This window comes from Anoplophora glabripennis, unplaced genomic scaffold (assembly GCF_000390285.2).
Source record: "Anoplophora glabripennis isolate ALB-LARVAE unplaced genomic scaffold, Agla_2.0 scaffold1326, whole genome shotgun sequence".
Taxonomy (NCBI): domain Eukaryota; kingdom Metazoa; phylum Arthropoda; class Insecta; order Coleoptera; family Cerambycidae; genus Anoplophora; species Anoplophora glabripennis.
The window spans coordinates 33,138-48,227 of record NW_019417590.1 but is presented as its reverse complement, the minus strand read 5'-3'; the positions used below and the strand labels follow the sequence as shown (position 1 = coordinate 48,227).

The 15,090-nt window shown below is 29.4% G+C and overlaps 1 protein-coding gene across 1 annotated transcript; it reads right to left on the bottom strand.

Annotated features, from left to right (window-relative positions):
- Positions 1-3,216: 3,216 nt before the first annotated feature.
- Positions 3,217-14,883, bottom strand: LOC108915431 (vesicular integral-membrane protein VIP36). Its single transcript, XM_018721456.1, has 6 exons — positions 14,701-14,883; positions 14,528-14,643; positions 14,260-14,457; positions 12,247-12,409; positions 8,828-8,994; positions 3,217-7,203 (listed from the first exon to the last, which is right to left on the bottom strand). Exons 1-6 carry the CDS (start codon positions 14,831-14,833, stop codon positions 6,988-6,990), a joined length of 993 nt encoding a protein of 330 aa, XP_018576972.1. The 5' UTR covers positions 14,834-14,883; the 3' UTR covers positions 3,217-6,987.
- Between the last annotated feature and the right edge of the window lie 207 nt (positions 14,884-15,090).

The following is a 15,090-nucleotide window of genomic DNA, read 5'->3' as shown; positions in this document are numbered from 1 at the left end:
TCATGTTTCAAAAAAACTTGTGTGCAAGTTTCTCATGGAAAAATAATAGGGGTAGTTCATATAAAGTTTTTTCTTAGACCCTGTGTTCGAGATACAAGTTGTTACTTCATTTTCCTCGAAAATGATACACGCTACCGAATTTCAACAAGTATACCTTTTTTCTGTAGTATCCTTTAGAGTTTACAGAACCGTTTAGAAATGTAATAAATTTTGACTTTTAACATATTTTTTCTTCGGTTGTACCCCTTCAGTTACCTGTATCGGCGACACTGCTTTTCAGAAAGAAACCGTTTGCACATTATTCTTAATGCACAGTTGATGTTTACTCGTGTACAAATTTTGACATTTTTATCTTTAGGCGATTTAAAGATAATTAAGGAAAACCATTTAGAAAGTAACAACTTCAACACACCATGTATCGAAAACGTGGTGTTATATGAACACCCCTATTATTTTTCCATGAGGAACTTGCACACAAAAATATGAACGGGACACCCTGTATACTAAAAGCTAGGGACCATCTTAGGGAAGTTAAAAAATATTAATAATTGTGATTTAGTGAACATTAAAAAAAAAGTACAGTAGGCGCTCATTAATCGGACATGTCTTAGACCGTTAAGTTATCCAAATTATCAGAGTCTGGCATTTAAAAACACACAATTTGATTAGGCTATAGAGTTTAATATAAAGTAGGGTACGTTTATTGAAAAACTATACTTTTAAAATTAAGTAAAATAGTAATATGTATTATTTGTATGTACTGTTCTCACGTTTTAATTTTACTATAAATGAAAAAATTTATCTATTGTGGGGTGGAGTGCAATGAACTTGCTTTTGTCCGATTACCGAGCGATCACCCATCAAAACCGTTAGACTATTGAACAACCGATTAGCGAGTGCTTACTGTTTCATAAAAAGGCGAAAAATTTTGCATTAAATTGTTAACATCAATGAAAATTGTTAATCAATCAACTCCTATGATGTTCCCCGAGTTATGTAATTGTGAAAACTTTTTGAGTTATATTTCTGACCTGTTAAAAAATGCTTTTAAAGTTTTTGTTGCATTCAGCATAAGAAATTCGTTATATGTCCTCCTTCAATCATCAATGCATGCACCATATATATAATTGGCCTCCTATATTCATATTTTCTTCATCCTTTTCTTTTTGGCTTGATCTGAGACTCTATCTCTATTTTCAAAATTCTAGAGTAGCTTTACCCCTATATTAAAAGTACTGTGAAGTAAATTACTTGGCACAAATTTTGTTCTAAATGTGAATGGACATATTCAATTAGTTGCATATTTAAGCGCTAAAAATGTCTCACCATTGAATTAGGCAAAGGACGGATAAAAATGTATCCCGTACTAATATTTATAGGTCGGCCATGTGCAATGCACAATTTGACCATGTACATGTCACGGCTCTGGATACAATACCTTAAAAATTCATGAATTACAAGATCTGCCCTGCATTCCCTTTAAAATTTATAAAACAAAATGGGAGTAAATATTTTTCAAATACAGTGCATTCTTGTAATCCCAATATTTTTATTATAATTGACATTGTATACAATATATATTATAAATACCATATCATATAGTTCCTAAGAATTTGGAGTACATTTATGAACAAATATATTTAAGACTGCAGGAGAAAACTTTAATTATACAAAAAATGATCCCCAATTATTGCTAGTCAGTTCTAGTATGAAGCAAATTGTCAGTTCAATTTTATTCAAGATTAACTGTTTTCCATAAATATTATTTATATCTATATTATTGTGTTATATGTTTGATGTTCTCCTAATTGATATTTAAAATTGTTACTGTTAATTGTTAAATATATGGCATGTATTGTAATATTATACTTTGTTTAGTACTTAGAAAAAAATACTTTAATGGAAAGGAGTCCATAAATAAATGTACTAGTCAAACATATTTAAAAAAGAGTTTATTTTCGATTTACAAATCACATTTTTACAGAATGATTTTAAATACAAATATTTCGGATAACTTCGTGATTTATACAGGGTGTCATAAATTGGCCAAAAAAAATTAGGGACATTCCTTAGGCCAAGGTAAGTTATAAAGTATAACGTATAAGCGCTAAAGCTTTTTCCGATAAACAGGATGCTAAAATTTTTGAAAAATATCACATTTTTTTCCAATCTAAAATAAGCTTATTACACATTTGAATAAATCAAAAATAATTCTAAAGATTTTTTGTTGCAAATTCAATTTTAAATACATGTGAAAGGTAAAAGTCTGCAACATTCAATGGTGTTGAAATTTACTCTTCGCCAATCAGAAAATTAAAAAAACTATGTTTGCAACAATTTTTTTTGTGAAATGAAGTTTTTAATCATTTTTGATTTATTTAATTGTGGAGCGAGCTTATGTGGATTAAAAACAAATAATAACTCTTAAAATAATAGGCTTTTTCCAATAAAATGGAAGATATATTTTCTCTGAAATACAATTAGAAATCAAATGGAAATATCCAATTCCCAAATCTTTCCATTATCTCCGCCACTGGTCAATTGTATACGAATTCATTAAATTTATACCTTACTTAAATCACTAGCCTGAATTTTATTAATGTGCGTTATCCATCTTTTGCCATATTTGCATAGATGAGACATAAAAAAAATAAAAATTAACATTCTGCATCTCAGAAACAGTGTTTACAGACATATGTTCATAGGAACTTTTTTCTTATTTTAGCCTACTGAATGACTATGTTTTTTGGTCTATTTACATTTCACTCTGTTAATGTCACACAAAAAAAACAAACATTGAATCACTATTTAAAAAAAAATCTGCATTATATAAATTGTTAAACATTTGTCGCAACAAAAAAACTACATATTTATTCAATTATAAACGTTTAGTTTTTCTAATTTGAAAATATTACATACTAACCAGTTCGTTTCCATAAGAGACATAATATTTTGTTTAATGGCAGCAATTTTTATATAAATTTCTAAAGATTCGAAGATGGCACCAGTGGGAAATTGTTTGCATGAAATCGCTTTTGAGTTCATTTGGAAACGGGGCAAAAATAACATTTACTTTTTGAAATTTCTTTGTGAATCAATTTTTAACATTTTTAAACAATTTTATATATTGCAATCTTGTAAATATATGTAATTAAAAAATTAATAATGGTTCAAAACAGAATGAAGAAAAAAACTAAAATAAAAAGGGCAGTTAAATAGAGTTTCAAAATATGTTATATGTATTTTCATAAAATAACATTACATTATCTTCCTGATAAATAGTGATGTATATTCTCATGCAATAACATAATCAATAGTAGTTATTACATAATAGTTATTTTTAACAATATCGTAATACAAAAATAGAAAAAATTTAATCTGCACCATTTATAGCAAATAAAAATGTTTTACATTTTGCGAACCATTAAATAGTACCTTATTATGTATGACCAACATCGATAACAAATAACTTTTCACTTATTGAAAATATAAATAAGGTAAAAAAAATAACAAATACTTTTCAGCCTCAAAGAGCTAGTTTACTACTGCAACTGACAAATTTGTTATGAAGAACTTTGCTATTTACAACTGTCCCCATTTATAGGTTTACAGGCCATGAACACAGTAAGTAAAAAATACATTTTTTTTAAATAATGCACATATTTGGAAAATAACTTCCTCAAAATTGTAATTACTAACTAAATCTGCTGTAATCTGAGGTGTCAATTATTTAAAAATTATCGTGTTAGCACTGTTTTTTTAATCAAAATAAATCAGATTCATTGTCGGGTCTGCAAGTATGTGACAATATTTTTAAAAATTAAAAGGTTTTTTCGAGTTTTTTTTTTGAAATAGAAGATAGTTTTAAAAAATTTAAATTTCTCAATTAATGGAAATTTGCAAATCAAGTTGGCATTGTTTTTCTATTACTTATTTATATAATGTTGAAAAAATTAAATCGGTAAAAAAAATTGTGACGTGTTCCACTAAGATTTTTATTTTAATATAAAATAAAAATTATTGAATTTTGCCATGAACCTAACAAAAAAACCATGGACAGACATTTTTCATTTAAAATTGAATGTTTCATGGAAAAACTTCACCCATTTTTACTTGGCACATGGTCATACTAGGTACTTAAAATTAATTGAAGCAATATTGTCGCTGATCTCGTAATTGGATGTAAGAGACTTCTCAAAAATGTAGCATGTCTTGATTCGATTAGTTTATTTTTTATTAATTTTATGTTTGAATTAATGTCGAAGAAAGGTCGATGAACTTTAGCACAAACATTCAAGGTTTTTCCTTGCACAACTAACCTTTAATTCAGTTAAGAAGTCGATTAGGCCAGCCAAGGAGAATAGAATAACATTTTACATAAAAAAATTGCTACAACTTTAAAAAAAATTGAGCAATTTTGAGCATACTTTTCAAATATGTGCATTTTTAGTCTATTTAATAAAAAATATATGAACTTCATTTATTTTTATATTTACTATATTAAATTGCTTGTACATTTGTAAACCTTGACATGATATATACATACATTCCTTTATATTTCAGACAAGATAAAATTTGTATTGTGTCCGATGTCCTGTACTAGAAAGGATTCTTTATTGAGAGTAAATTTTATTAGCTCTTTCAATGCCAAAATATTTTTTCAAGATGCAGATACACGTCTTTTGAGCTTTTATATATTATATGAAATAGAAATAAAATAGATTGTATAGCTCAATCAATTTCATCTGGATGGTTAGATGAAAGAGTGCACACTATATACTTATAAAAAGAGGATCGAGAGAAAGCGAAAATGGGTAAAACCCATATATTACCTGTTCCTTCAAATGCATGCAATGCAAATGCATTAAAACAAGATTTACTTATTTATTATGACATTTTTAATCTGGACTCCTTTACTTTTTCCAAGAAAATACGATTAATCTGAGTTCTGATAACAAAGAAAAAAAAATGAACTTCACAGGTCACTTTTACACTTTGATACTACTCACCCGACTTTCACCAACCAGATGAAATAAATATGACTTATGTTTTTCATTAATAACAGAACTTAAACGTAATACAGTATAATCTCTATAATCCGGCACTTCACTACACCGGCACGACCAGTAATCCGGCGTTATTTTTTCCGCGTTTGTTTACTATTCTTGAAGAATACAGTTTATACAGTTATAGTTTAGTTGAAAGATTATTTTACAGAAACATAAAAACATTACAATATACACATATATGCATACACAACTATAATATGTATGTATCTATGTACCAATCTCTTTGTTAATAAACAATTAAAAGTAACGTTTTTTAATTTAATACTGTTTACATATTATACATTTTCCATTAATCCGAATTTTCCAGTACTCCAGCACTCTTAGGTTTTTAATGGTGCCGGATTAGTGAGATTGTACTGTAATTGTAATCGCAGCTGCCTATTTCTTTTCAATCAGTGGTTAATTTAGGTTTTTGGCCTTTGACACTTGTTTTGAAAATTAACCTCTTAACTGGCATGCATTATATTCATAATGTGGTAATACATGATACCTAAATATCCATCATGCCCACTGTATATTTTCACTTGCAATAGTATGTTTTAACCATACCAGAGGGAAAAAGATGAACAACGCTCTATATACATCACTTTTTAAACGTGTTGCAACCCTCTTAAAGGACAAATATTAACTGCTTTGAACACAGACCATTTTATAAAATATCTGGACTATTTTACATCATTTACGACATATTGTGATTTTAAGAGTGGGTGCAAGTGAATATATTTGTAAAAGATTATAAATTCGTGTTTATATCCATCATAACCAGTTAAGAGGTTAAAAAATAATATTCACTACTGGAAAAAATTAAGGGAAAAAAATCAGAAAATTTTTAGTGATTTTTGACATGCTGTCTCTCAAAAATGGTTGTATCGAGATAAAAATAAGTTTGAAGCTTCATGTCTAGTTTCAAGAAAAAAAAAAAAAAAAAAAATTGAGCTCCGGTTATTGCGCAATCATAGGAAATAGCGTGAGAAACAAATTTCCAATTTTTTTTATTTAATTTGAATGGGATCAGGAAATTTTTTTCATTTAGACTGATGCATAGATCAGTTAGCCTGATTATTCAGCTTTTATTTGATTAAAGTTAAAAGATCAACAGACCTATGCACAGTCTAAGTGAAAAAGATTTCCCTGAGCCCGTGGACTGTTAAAATTAAAAAAAAAATAGAAAATTTTTTTCTCGCACTATTTCCTAAGATTGTGTAATAACAGGAACTCAAAAAATTTTTTTGTCAAAATACCTTCAAACTAGAGACTTGAAGCTTAAAACTGCTTTTTTTTTATCTCGATACGACTATTTTTTACTGAGATAAACTGTCAAAAATCACAAAAAAACCTCAAATTTTCTGTTGCTTCCTTAATTTTTTCCAGTAGGGTACATAAGGTCGATGAATATAAGAATTCAGTAGTAAATTAATTTAATCAACCAAAGTTTAAAAAAAATGCTTGACCAGGAAATTAAATACCTATATAAGTTGTCGCCCTGTTCTAAAATATTATTTTAGTGAGTGGTAACTTCTCTTTTTCATTTTCTGTATGTCATTTGATACAGAAAAAATAAAAATTTCCTTCATGACACATTCACCACTGTTGATAAGTCTATAAACTGATAAAATAAAGGCTATCTTTTAGCTTTATTGACAATTCCATTATGATGTTGAAATAGAGGTTGAAATTAATATGAATTTTTATCAAGTCATTATTAAAGAAAAACAATAATTATACACTAGTGTATATATATTAGAAAAATGTATAAATATTTGTATTATTTGATAATTGTATAACATACCTTTAATCCTACGATTATCAGTCAGAAATGTATATACTAAATGATATATTTAAAATCAATTAAAAAAATAATAAAGACCCGAGAAACTAAAACTATTATCGTCTGTATAATCCCCACAACCAAATTGACTTAGTAGAACCTTTTCCTACTCTTTTCCTGCTGTTTCTGATAAAACATAATACCCAGTACCACACAAGCTACAATTGCAATGCTTCCAAACAGCATAAGGAAAAATATTTTTATACCCGAAAGTGATGAAGGTTTTGGATCTGGAACATGATCTCTTGGAGGCTCAAAAAATGTTGCTGATGGAACAATGTTCGATCTATCTTCCTCTGGTTGTGGCTGAAATATATGAAAAGTTTTTGATGCAAAATTTTTATAGGCAAATAATTTGTTAAATATTTACAACATATATCATCAACTTTTAAAGGACTACTAAAAATTTAAATTGTATCATAAAAAAAAATCATAAAATTACAGCACCTAATGTCTGGATAATCCAGATCAATCAAAACCATGGCAATCCGGATTATCCAAATTTGCAAAATATTGCTTTAATTATCCTATAAATGATGATTGATATATTTTGGGAAATGTTTTTTTAATCAGTTGAAGATAGTTGAGGTTTGAAAATGGTGTTGTATTGTCAGTTCTCAAATGTAAGACAAAAATACTTTAGTTATGTATGGAAACACAATGGTAATTTTTTTTATTCTTATAAACATACTACAGCTCTGACATCGCTAAAAGGAACTTTTAGGTTAGGTTAGGTTAGGTTAGATAGTAATACATATTTGAAAACCTTGATATATGAAAAATGGATAGTTTAGAAGAATGTTTATTGGAACTCTTTTTTCTTCAAAATGAATATATTTAACACCATTTATATTCAATTTATTAGCCACTCTGTAAAAAAGTTTATAAAATGTCACATCAATTTGATTTATTCTGCAACATACTTTGCATACAATCATTTTGAGGAAAGGAGTTCGGATAGAATTTCTGTAACACTATTGGTATCTCGTATATCAAGCTGAAAACTTCAGGAACGTGATTTTCAACTGTTTATATCTCAATACATTTGAAGGTATAAAATATCTAAAATTAAAAGGTCTTACAACTAAATACTCTTTCCAGTAATCTCAAGAAGTTTTTGAAAAAAAAAAAAAAAATTCCAGAACGGCACAAGCATTGTTATTGTGTAACTAAAATGTTTTTAAACTACTTTGAATGACAGCCACTGAAAATATAACACCATTTTCAAAATTGAATAAATTAGGTCATCTTAAAAAAACGCATTTCCCAAAACATATTGATCATCTTGCACATAGCCTTCAAGTTTATAAGCCACATGATCCCCAAGCTTAGACAACCAATATTGCATGGCTGGTACTGTCGACTAAAAATCCTAAAATCTTGGCGTCACCAATATTAATAATTCATTTATAATGAACAATGTCAAACCGATACATTTACGCTCGAAAAAAATTACACCAATCACAGCCAGTGAAACGTAATGTTGTATTTTTAATCATTTTGAATTTTAATGAATTTTATTTGATAACATGAAGGAAATAAAATGTTCCAAACAAAATTACTGTTCACGTGGCTTGAAATCATTTGTGCTCTGTACATACATGTTACATAATTATGTACTCTATAATAAATAAAACAACTGTATCAGTTAACTTCATTAAATCAAAACTAATATGTATGTATATTTTTATTGCCCAAAACAAAAATTTCTTATCAAAACAGCAGTTACCAAGATTACAAAGTACGTTTTGGGAAAACATTTGTCTGGATAATCAAAGAATCCAGATAACCGAAATTCGAGTTATCAAGACAAAGTGAAATATTAAGAATCAGGTAGAGGAAAACAAGTGAACAGGAAGCAGAATATCAAATTCATATACACAGATGTCTATTTATTACTAAAATATATTGATTGATATTATGAACTTACATCATCAGGAAGATCCAATTCAAAAAGTCTTATTGACATAATGTCATGGTTGTCAGATAGATCACCTGTTGTGGCTGATAAACCAATATGATATCCTGTAGGTAAACGAACACCTTTAACTTGGAAACATTCTTTCCAAGCGGCTTTATTTTCCAAATCGGTAGAGACTGAAACAAATATTTTCCAATGCTCTGGCATCACAGATGTCTATTAATGTAGAAATATGGAATGCAAAATGATTTTGCAATGATTTGCAAATGAATGCAATGATTTTGAAAATGATGAGATGTCGTAAGGAGAACTTATTTTTTTAATATACAGGGTGTTCTGAAACTCCGGAGTGTGTGTTCTGAAATTCCAGGAGGTGGTTTTATGGATTAAAATAATAGCAGTATGTAATGAAAATTTTTTTCGAATTGTCAATTGTTTGCAAGTTACAGCTTGTCAAAGTTCAATTTTTTTATTTTTCTATTTAAATAACTTATTTAATTCATGTTCGATTAGTCTTTCATTTGGCACACCCACTAAGTAGATGAAGCTCTATTGGACCAGTCAGAGAAAAGTTTCATTATGCATCGCTAGAGGGCACTTTACCTAGAACTCAAAATTTGTTTTGCTCATAACTTTTTTCTCTTGCTAGACCTCACATAAATTTAAATATTATTGAAAAGAAAAATAATATCAGAAAAAATTATGTACTCTTAATTCAAGTCGATAAATGTAACTGTTTAGCAGCAAATCGCTATTAGTGTTATTAAACATCAAAATTTTTTATAATTTTTTTTGCAATTAATCAAGTTGCTATACTTTAATACCATCTCTTGTAAAACCAGCTTCGGTAGTAAATAGAATATTATTAGTAAATTCATTATCCTCAGCTTATTTTTGCACAACGTTATTACAGAGCCGAAAAAAAATTATTTTGGTGAAAAATCAAACATACCTGCTTTAAATAATTTTTGTTACAATTCATAACACCAAAATTACTAATGATTTTTATTTGAAGCATGGCAACTTGATTAATTACAGAAAGAATTATCAAAAATTTGATGTCTAATAACACATTAATAGCAATTTCCTGGTAAACGGGTATGATTTTTTTCTCTAATAATTGAAATGTATAACACCATACACGGTGATCAGGAAGGGAGAAAAAGTTCGATGAAAATGTCCGCCAAAACGGCTAACGCAGAAAGTTTCTGTATCATCTGGACATTCAAAATTCACAAAGCTCAAAATCCTATCAGATCCTTCTTGCGAATTATGGGCATTTTATATATGTAAAAACGGGCTCTCCAGATCTTGCACTGCCCATCGATTACTCGAAGTTGCCAGCTCACCTATTCCATATTATGGCCCAAACCACTTTCGTTTTATATTAATAGGTTCTCCTAAGTCTTATCTTGAAGATAGTTTGATGCAAACAACATTATTTAATTTGTTAATAACAATTTACAAATGAAAATTTTATGTTCATTTAGAAGTACCTCTAAATCATCTAATGTATCTTTCTTTTATTCTACTAGGTCTAAAAGTCCAATTTTCAATGACCTAATAGTTACAAAAAATATAGAAAAAAAAAACAAAAAATATAAAAAAAACAAAAATATATTTAAATAACAAAAAAATAGAAAAAATTAAAAGATATTTAAAAATGGAGCCAGTGAACCACTACGTCCCCGTCGTTGGCTCTGGGTTAAGCTGAAAGTGGTGTTTTCAAATTCTCAACAACTGATAATAGTCTTTTATCGCAAAAAGTTACTGGATGCATAGAGCGTTGAGACCCTCACAACCGTTTATCTTTGTAGCCTGATTAGAAAATTTTGAAATTAGAATATTTTGTTTAAACAATTTCCAAATTGTTTATTGAACAAGGAAGCGAATTTCTGGTTTAAATATTCATATCTGTCTCTCAATTCTATATATATTCATAAGAAATATTTTTTAAAAATTCTCTAATTTTTGCACCCTGAGTCAAATTTTCATTTGTAAATTGTTATTAACAAATTAAATAATGTTGTTTGCACCAAACTATCTTCAAGATAAGACTTAGGAGAACCTATTAATATAAAACGAACGTGGTTTGGGCCAATAAATGGAATAGGTGAGCTGGGAACTTCGAGCGATCGATGGGCAGTGCAAGATCTGGAGAGTCCGTTTTTACATATATACAAATGCCCATAATTCGCAAGAAGGATCTGATAGGTTTTTGAGCTTTGCGAATTTTGAATGTCCAGATGATACAGAAACTTTCTGCGTTAGCCGTTTTGACAGACATTTTCATCGAACTTTTTCTCCCTTCCTGATCACCATACATAATATACTTGTCCGCCAAAAATATTGGAAAATTTGCCTTAAAAATGGGAAAAATAACTATTTTTGTGGTACCTAATGTTCATTCCGCTATAAAATAATTAATGTTTTAATGAAAAAATAAAGAAGAGTAAATAAGAAAATTATCTTGTTAACAGGAGCAACAGAAATTCATAAATAATTATGTCTATAAAAATTATGTGTCAAATGTCATTTATAAAATCCTTTTGAAAGAAAACAAACGAAGAAAGGGACAAAGTCATATGATATATTTAACTTATTTTAGAAGTACTAAAGTTTGATATCATAAAAGTGTCGCACTTCCGGTACATCCGGAAAATACCGGAAGTCATCTTTAATAGCAAGTAACTGCAATAATTTTAATGAAATACCCTACAACTAATTGAGAATTCGTATTCTACAAACAATTTGGAATCATTTTTATGTACACATCCCTATACCCAATGTTAGGAGTTTTTGAGATATTAAATATTTAATGTAAAAACGATGGATAAATGGAAAATGATATAATCAGTCAATGCATAGATCAGAGGTGCCTAGGAATCTTAATTTTAATATCTTCCCAGATAATTGGATATACCTTTAAGAAAACTTACAGGCACATGGTATCTCAAAAGCTAGGCTGTTTAAGATTTATGTTCATAAAAATATATTTTGTTAAATAATCCATAAACATCACCCCTTATGCAAAGTCAATTAAATCTACAAAATATTATCTCTATTGAAAATTATTCTAATATTATTTTGGTAGCACGATATGTTTCAGTTTAAAAATATCTCATCAGTACTTGTGAAATTCAACTAGGATAATTCAGAGAAAACATTTCATGGCACTTTTCGAATAGATATAATTTACAGGCAGGTAGACATGATACTAAACATCTCTACCTACATACAATGTCCTAAAACCCTATCATTCTATTCACTATACAGTCTAGCAGAATAAAAGCTTATATTCGATTCACCCTTGTAATTTACCTTTATTTTGAACTTTATCAGTTTAATTTATAGAACATAATTGGTTGTGTTTAACCTCATGTTGGACTTTAATTAGACTAATACATAAATACATGAAAACTACTTACCGGTTAGAACATCTTTTTCATATCTTATTGCTATATGAGTGTCATGATCAACATTTCTAAATTTAGCCTCACAACCAGCCAACTGAGTATGGGTTCCATCTCTATCATGATCGTACGTCAAAGAACCATTGTTAACCATTGCAGATATATAAGGATGTTGATGCTACATGGATATTAGATTTATATTTGTAGTTGGCGTAATTAAAAAATTATAGTGTGCGTACGAACATTTTTGAAATAAAACAGTCCATAATATATGAGTGCATCTTTGGAAAGATCACAAAATACTTAATCCAAATAAATCATCCTTTTTTGTGTAAAACACTTTCTTTAGTACATAAAAAATGAGGGTGTTTTTTCTTTTTTTTTTTTAGGGGCTAAATGAGTAATATCGGATTATTATTTTATATATTCATTCAACTCATCACGTACATAAGTAGTTTTTTAATGAAAACCATTAAGTTTCACTTTCACATAATTGGTGGATATAATAATAATAGTTGATAATTATTTTTATAAAAGAAATTGCAGAAACTGGTGCGAGAAGAGGATAAATGTCAATATGCAACGGCATAATTTACTTGTTAGGTATCCCATTCTTGCACTATTTTGTAGCAATAGATGTTATTTTATCCTACAGTTGGGTTTCTGGTATGCCCACAGATTTCATATTTGCAGCAGATGAGTCATTTTTAAACCTATAATTAACCTAATAATCTAACATTTTTTGTACTAATCTTCAAATCTAGAAAACAAAAAAATGTATTTGATATCAGTTATGGAGTTGCTACTTTATGTGTCTCTAACTTATAACAGAACTCTTTCCAAAAATGCAGTCATATACAGGGTGTATAACTTCTGATGTAATTGGAACTTGGAAGACATAAATATTTTTTTCATGATGATACCTATACAGTTCATTAAAAAAGTTCCGGGACTAATTTTGTATAACATCTACAACTAGCACTATCTGTTATCCAACTATGTAGTATTATCTTTCGTTAGTTACCTACAGTTGAGATTTCAGCGCTGTAACTTCATTTAGTCGCCAGCTGTGTTCTGATGTTTTTGTCACTACATCATAATTTTCGTGATGGAGAAGCGTTTCGCAATATAATTTTGTTTCAAATTGTTGAAAACCGTGTATGGCGATGATTGTTTAAGTCCACGCAAGTTTCCAAGTGGTTTGCGCAGTTCAAGAGTTGCTTTGACCTCGACTACCGATGAGAATGCCAAACATGTACGTGCCGCACTGTCTCGTAATCGGCGAGTGGTTAATATGTTATCAAAGAAACCAAACATCAGTGTAGGAAGCGTTCACACATTCTGCATGATATTCTCAGAAAAAAAAAAGTGTGTACGAAGTTCGTTTCACTCATTAAGGGAAGTTTAGGGTACATGCTTGACAATTTTTTAAATGAAATCGTAACCAGCGACGAATCATGGTGTTTTTAATATGATTCATCGACCAAAAGCCAAACCACCGAGCGATGAGGTAAGGGCGAAGGGCAACCCATCAAAGTTCGAGCGACAATATCGAAAATTAAAACGATATTCATGTCTTTTTTCAATTCTCGTGTGATTATCCATAACGAATTTGTGCCCCCGGGCCAAACAGTGAACGCTGCTTTCTACAAAGGTGACCTGGATCGACTTTTGAAGCCAATTCGACGCATGAGACCGGAATTGTACCGCACCAGTGACTGGTTCTTATTGAACAATAATGCGCCAGCCCATTCCACAATACTTGTCACACAATTTTTGGACCAAAAGTTGGTCACCACGATTCAACATCCCGCTATTTACCAGATCTGACTGCAAGTTTTTTTCTTCGTAAATTGAAAATCGCAATGAAGGGAGAACGTTTTAAAGATTTTGAGGCGATTCAAAGGAATGTGAAAATTTTGAAAACAAAATAAAATTTTTTTTCTAATTTTTTTTCCTTTAGCAAAAAAAATTAGTCAAGGAACTTTTTGAATGAACTGTCTGAAAAAATATATTCTTTGAACTTACATTATGGGGGCCATTATGATTACTATAAGTATCTAAAATAATGGCCAATCCTTGGAAGTAATCTTTACTTCCAAATACTGGTCCTTCAATCAATGGTTCTTTAGCGTACCAAATTGCAAATCCATCTCCAAACAAATCTTTACCTTTCCCGTGTACTTTAAAATGTGCTTGCATTTCCCAATTTCGAACGTTTACAGGCTAGGACAATTACAAAATGTTTCAATTGAAGATAACTTTATATAGGTATAAACCAGTTAAAAAAACTTACCACCGTATTCCATATAGCTCCTCTTTTACTTTGAGTATCATCTGTAAGTCGAATATAATTAGGGGTAACTATTGTCGTTCCTGTAAACTGCCAAAACGGTATATCTAATCCAGAGCCTATAAAAATATTTTATATATTTCCAAAATAAAAAATTCCAACCTCAAAAAGGTTACCGTAATATGGTTTTATTAGGGAATGCTCCCGTTTCATGAAATCTTTGGTATTCCATTCTGCTTGTACAATATTAACAAATGTGATTATAAATAGATTACACGATAGATAAACTGCCCTTGCTTTTAAATACATTTTTAGATCAAAACAATTTCACTTTAGTGACGTAAAATTACATGTCACCCCTAACGTTACCGCAATTCGTATAAATGACGATTTTACTTTTTGGGAATTCGAGATTTATTTAATGATAATTATATATAATATAAGAAGCGATCAAACTATTGGTTTGTTTTGTGGATTGACACATGTTTTTTTTTTTTACCATTGCCATTATTCCATGGCTAGAAATTGGCCTCAATGATTTGGGATCAAGGGGGATTATCCCTCTT

Bases quoted from the DNA above. Each gene is read 5' to 3' on its own strand.
- LOC108915431 (XM_018721456.1), bottom strand. From the start codon at position 14,833: ATGTATTTAAAAGCAAGGGCAGTTTATCTATCGTGTAATCTATTTATA. The intron at 8,995-12,246 runs GTAAGTAGTTTT...TATTTGTTTCAG, and splicing joins TGAAAAAGATGTTCTAACCG to TCTCTACCGATTTGGAAAAT. The intron at 7,204-8,827 runs GTAAGTTCATAA...CATATATTTCAG, and splicing joins AATTGGATCTTCCTGATGAT to CCACAACCAGAGGAAGATAG.